This window comes from Euphorbia lathyris, chromosome 5 (assembly GCF_963576675.1).
Source record: "Euphorbia lathyris chromosome 5, ddEupLath1.1, whole genome shotgun sequence".
In the NCBI taxonomy this organism is placed as follows: domain Eukaryota; kingdom Viridiplantae; phylum Streptophyta; class Magnoliopsida; order Malpighiales; family Euphorbiaceae; genus Euphorbia; species Euphorbia lathyris.
In genome coordinates, this window is record NC_088914.1 from 25079095 (window position 1) to 25084620 (window position 5526).

The window sequence follows — 5526 nt, forward strand, 5'->3', positions numbered from 1 at the left end:
TGCTCATCGCATCAATGATATTCTGCGTAGATCTCTAATGTATCCCCAAAGCTCTTTTCCGTCTGAAACTGTCCAATGTAGACACTCCAATACCATAGTCAATATTTCACTTAAGAAATGGGAAAACAATGGAGACTTGAGTATAGAGCATACCTAGATGATTCATTTAATCATGTATTTATAGTATTCTCTTAGTCTTTATTAGAGTTTTAGGATGTAATTTTCCTATTAGACAATAGGAAACCTCAAAGTGTATCATTTTTTTTGTTGCACTCACACTAAACTCCCTTAAAAGCATATCGCATGACTTTCATCCACGACGACTCGTCCAAATTCTAGATACATCGACATAAAACATTCAGATGATCGTATGCTAGTTGATCTTTGTATCTTTGTCAAACGTCTAACAATATACAAATATTTCTCCTTAGCTTATATTAAAATATGTCTCAGGTGATTCCAGAACACCCGAACCCTATTATGCGATTTCCAAAAATACATTAGCTCATGTGTTTTTAAAGAAAGTTACAATTGGCTAATGGCTAATATATCTTTGCACTTAAATTTTTAATAAAATAAAACAATAATTTTTTGGTACTTTGGAATATATTTTCCATCATGCGGCAAGAATTATTTAAAATAAAATAGTATATCATTTCATTCTGATAAAATTAGTTAACATTTATTAAATTATTATTTTAGTACTTCATATTTCTATGTAATATCAAGTGGACAATTTTAAAAATAAATTAATTTGACGTTTTTTATAAATTTATTTAAGATAGATGGATCCAAAGGTAGTAGAGTTTCACATTTCCGACTCGAACGATTCCAAGTAATCAACTCAGTATATTACTTGCTCAACCGTCATGACTCACGTCTTTCATTCTCTTCCTTTGCGTTGACCGCCGGCCCATCTTTCTCTCTCTCTCTCTCTCAAAATTCTCAATTTCCCGCAAAGTTGGACCCCCTTTTTTCAGATACATTTTTTATATATACATTTCCCTCTCTTGAATCCAAAGCCTAAATTCTCTCCATTCAATCCCTTCCTTCATTCACCAACTCTCCTTCCTTTTTTACTTTCTTCCCTTTGATCTTCATCGGAGCTCGGAAATCGTTTCTTCTACTTGAACCAAACACTAATGCCAGCGATGAATGCACTTCAAGAAGACATGGCAACGAAGTTTTTGATCAAGTACAAGACTGACTTCTTTTTCGCTATCTACAGTCCTTTCTTTGTTAGCTTGGCTGCTGGTAATTTGGACTCTCAATCTTTCCTTCATTCTATCTCTCAAGAAGTCCATTTTCTCTCTGCATTTGCTCAGGCGTAAGTCTTTTCCTCTTTCTTTTCTTCTTTCCTTTTTTATGGCTTAATTTCTATGATTAATATTGTTGTTGTGAATTTCAGATATAAATTGGCAGAAGAATGCGCAGGTGATGATGAAGACAAGAGCTCAATACGCAAATTGAGAAAACGCGTCAACACCAAGCTTAAGGATTACGACGCTCTTGTTCGCGTATGTTTTACTATTTCCTGTTTTTCTTTTGGATCATATTCAAATTGCGACTTATCTTCTTTTAACTTTTCGTCTTTAGGTCTGACCGTAAATCCGCTTAGTTTAATGTGATCTTTTTTATATAAAGAGCAAGAATCATAAGTTATATAATTTTCTTTCGGAAAATCAATCATTGGGGCCTTTTCTTGGATTATCATCGTGAAATTTCGCTTGTTTGTTATGTTTTGAGTAAAAAATTATGAAGTAGTTATTTAATTGGTATGTGGCACTATTAAATTGGTGGTAAAATATGTTAAGCTATGTTGCACGGACACTTTTCTGCGCTTGTCGGTGTCTGTGCCCGTTTGAGTACGTGTCTATTTCTATTTGAAGGCTATTTTAGGATGGTTATGTTTTAGCAATAACTTTTCCCAGTGTTTGGTTCCGTGTCAGTGTGCATCCATTAACGCGTCACTGGAACATAATGTCAACATCTCAATATGGAATTGGTATGTGGAACTACTAAATTGGGTGGTTAAATATGTCAAGCTAGGTTGCACGGACACTTTTCTGCGATTGTCGGTGTCTGTGCCTGTTCGGGTACGTGTCTATTTCTATTTGAAGGCTATTTTAGGAAGGTTATGTTTTAGCACTAACTTTTCCCTGTGTCTGTTTCCGTATCAGTGTGTATCCGTTAACGTGTCAGTGGAACATAGATGTCAAGTTCACAATTGATCACATCTCAATATGGAAGCTATCAGTTTGTAAATTAGTTCTAATTATTATTATTGTTTTGCATTTCCAAAACATTAATATCGGAGATTCTTTGACTGTTTATGAACGTTTCTTACTTGAGATTTGAGTTCATTCAAATTGTAAAAGTGCAGTTATTGATTGTATTTATGATATCTATTATGAAGTCCCCAATCTGTTCATGTTGCGGGACAGTAAAGCTTTTTCAATTTATGAAGGAATAGCGGTTTTCAGTGTCATTTGATAAAACAGAAAGCTTATGTTACTAGGATAAGATAGATACTAAACTATTTCTGTAATTATTCTGTTCTAGTTTCCCTGAATTCTGATCTTTGTACATATTAGTGATCATTTGAATTATATTTTATTTTCTCAAGCAAAAGTTACTCTACAGGAATGGGGATTTGAACTTCCAGCAGGGAGCACTCCTCTCGCTGCTACTGCTAAATATACGGAATTTTTGCTAGCTACAGCCTCAGGGAAAGTTGAAGGAGAAAAGGTTCCTAGTAAAATTGCAACTCCTTTTGAGAGGATAAAACTCGCTGCATACACGCTTGGTGCGATGGCACCTTGCATGAGACTAACTGCCACTATATGTAAAGAGATACATCGGTTTCTTGATAGCAATCATATATACAGGAAGTGGGTTGGTTATTATTGCTCTGAAAACTTCGAGGTTTGTCAGAATATTTTGCATTTATATTTCTTCTTGGATTTTCTGTACTACTTCCTGAAAAATGAAAGTTACTTCCTCTGGCTAATTGGGAGTTTTTCATGCTAGTTACCTATTTTTCTGTCCTTTTACTGTATTCAGGAATCAACAACGCAAATAGAGGAATTGCTCGGTCAACTAAGTATCTCTCTAACCGGTGAAGAACTTGAGGTCTTAGAAAAGCTATATCTTCAAGCATTGAAACATGAAGTAGAATTTTTCTGCAGTCAACCAATTGTGCAACGAACTATAGTTCCTGTTTCTCGGATGCAAAGCCCTTCCGACCTTCACCTCACCTTGTTTTGTGATTTTGACATGACATGCACTGCTGTTGATTCCTCTTCCATTTTAGCTGAGATTGCAATAATCACAGCACCAAAGGTGGATTCCAGTGAATCTGGAACCCAACTCACTAGAATGTCATCAGTTGACTTGAGGCACACATGGGGTGTTATTTCAGCTCAGTATGTGGAGGAACATGATCAATGCATAGAGAGCATCATACCTAGTGAAAAAGGTTAGTTTATTGTGTGATTGAATTATCATTTTGCGTTGTTCGTTTATATTGGCAATGATGCAGCCGTTACTGACATGAAAATTTTACTATGGTTGCAGTGGAAAGTTTTAGTTATGAAGATCTGAGTAAAGCTCTCGCACAACTTGCAGATTTCGAGAAAAAGGCAAATTCCAGAGTGGTTCAGTCGGGAGTTCTGAAGGGTTTAAATCTTGCTGATATAGAACGAGCTGGTCAACAACTTGTTTTTCAAGATGGCTGTAAAGAGTTTTTCCGGAAGATTGCAGGAGATGAAAATATAAAAACTGATATGCATATCGTTTCATACTGTTGGTCCGGTGATCTCATCAGATCGGCCTTTTCACCAGGTATCAACTAATCATCAGTTCACATGCATTCTCAGCTGTTGTTGAAAAGTGAAAATAAACAATTTATTTTTTTGATCGTTCCGTAAATGTGTGCTAATCTCATAATAATCCTGAATACAGACACCGCATATCATGAATTTCCATCCCATATCTGTAGATAAAAAATCAACATATAGAGCAGTAGGGTGTTCCTATCTGAGTTTTCTTTTAGAAGGTTTTAGTCATACCTTAATCGTGTCTTAGCTTGCCTATCACCTGGTCACATTCTACTGAGGGTTGAATCAAGAATTTGTTCGTAAATAAGAACCTTATAAGAACACAGCATCTTTTTTAACAGCACATAAGGTAATCTTGATGTTTTTCTCTATGAACAGCGGAATTTGATTCACTGAAAGTACATTCAAATGAGTTAGCTTATGAAGGATCTATTTCAACTGGCGAAATGGTTCGCACAGTTGAGTGCCCAACGGAAAAGGTTCAAGTTTTCAGTGACATTGTAGAGAACCACAATACCGAGAAGCAGCAGTTAAGTGTGTACATTGGAGGTTCAGTGGGTGACTTACTTTGCCTGCTGAAAGCAGATATAGGAATTGTGATTGGTTCAAGCCCAAGCCTGAGGAGACTGGGTGATCACTTCGGCATCTCTTTCGTTCCGTTATTCTCTGGTGCAGTGCGGAAGCAGAAGGAAGTCATTGAAGGCGGCTGTCCTACGTGGAACAGGAAGCCAGGTACGCTATATACAGTCTCCAGTTGGGCTGAGATACGTGCATTCATTCTGGGATGCTAGGATAATAAAGTCATTTTTTGTGTTGATGAGTGTAGATGGTGGCTAACATTTTTGTAATAGGGTCACACACACACAGGCTAGCCCTTGGTTCTTTTTCACTTGAGGGACTGCCATCCTGAAAATACCAATATACTGTAGTTAGAGTCAACTTTACATCCTGAAAAAACAGAAGGATGAGATAGGAAGATTACATTGGTTAGTTTTGTTGGTTGGAAAGAGAAAACTCATGATTTGTTTGTTTGTAATTGTATAGCTTTGTTTGGCAACAATATTATTTCATTTGTCTCAATCTCTGATTATTCTTGCTATTTTTTTTTTTTTGTTTTATTACAATCCCTTCCTTGCTTAGTAAGGTAAAGTCCAAAAAAAAAAAAAAACATTTGCTTGTCATTTTTTGTCAAACTGACCTGAAAAATTAAATTGGTTCAAACAAGGACTGCGATTTTCGTTTTAAACAAGGATTGTTTAATTTCACTATAAAAATAACTATTAACTACCTTTAAAACTCCAAGAATTAAAATACGTAATTTTTTTTTTTTTTTTTGAACTTTTCCCCATTTTTAATTATGATGTTAAAAAATATAAAGAATATTAGTGATAATCCGAAAGTTTATCCAGAATTCATTTAGTAAACTTTTAATCCTGCGAATTAATAAATTAACACTAATTCAATTTAAAAATTTCTATTTCATGTCAATCCATATTTAACAAAACATTAATTCTTGATTTTGTGTCATACCGTGAAATGTACTGCTAACATTTTATATTTTATATTTTAGTTGAAATATCCATTTATTCTTTCTCAAATGATACTAGTTGAGGGTTTTTTTTTTTTGTTATTTTCTATTCAATTGATAACTAGACAGAAATATGATTATGGTAAAGTAGTGGGAAAT

At 34.9% G+C, this 5526-nt stretch overlaps 1 protein-coding gene across 2 annotated transcripts; it reads left to right on the top strand.

The window, feature by feature from the left end:
- Window positions 1–912: 912 nt before the first annotated feature.
- On the top strand, window positions 913–4919 carry LOC136231326 (bifunctional TH2 protein, mitochondrial-like). Of its 2 annotated transcripts, XM_066020670.1 has the most exons (7): window positions 913–1327; window positions 1409–1517; window positions 1950–2096; window positions 2644–2925; window positions 3064–3478; window positions 3577–3843; window positions 4218–4919. In XM_066020670.1, the coding sequence occupies exons 1-7, from the start codon at window positions 1143–1145 to the stop codon at window positions 4628–4630; spliced, it is 1818 nt and encodes a 605-aa protein (XP_065876742.1). In that variant the 5' UTR covers window positions 913–1142; the 3' UTR covers window positions 4631–4919. The 2 variants fall into 2 exon arrangements, with proteins under 2 accessions (XP_065876742.1, XP_065876743.1); XM_066020671.1 differs by lacking the exon at window positions 1950–2096 and having other exon boundaries at window positions 917–1327.
- Window positions 4920–5526: the final 607 nt, after the last annotated feature.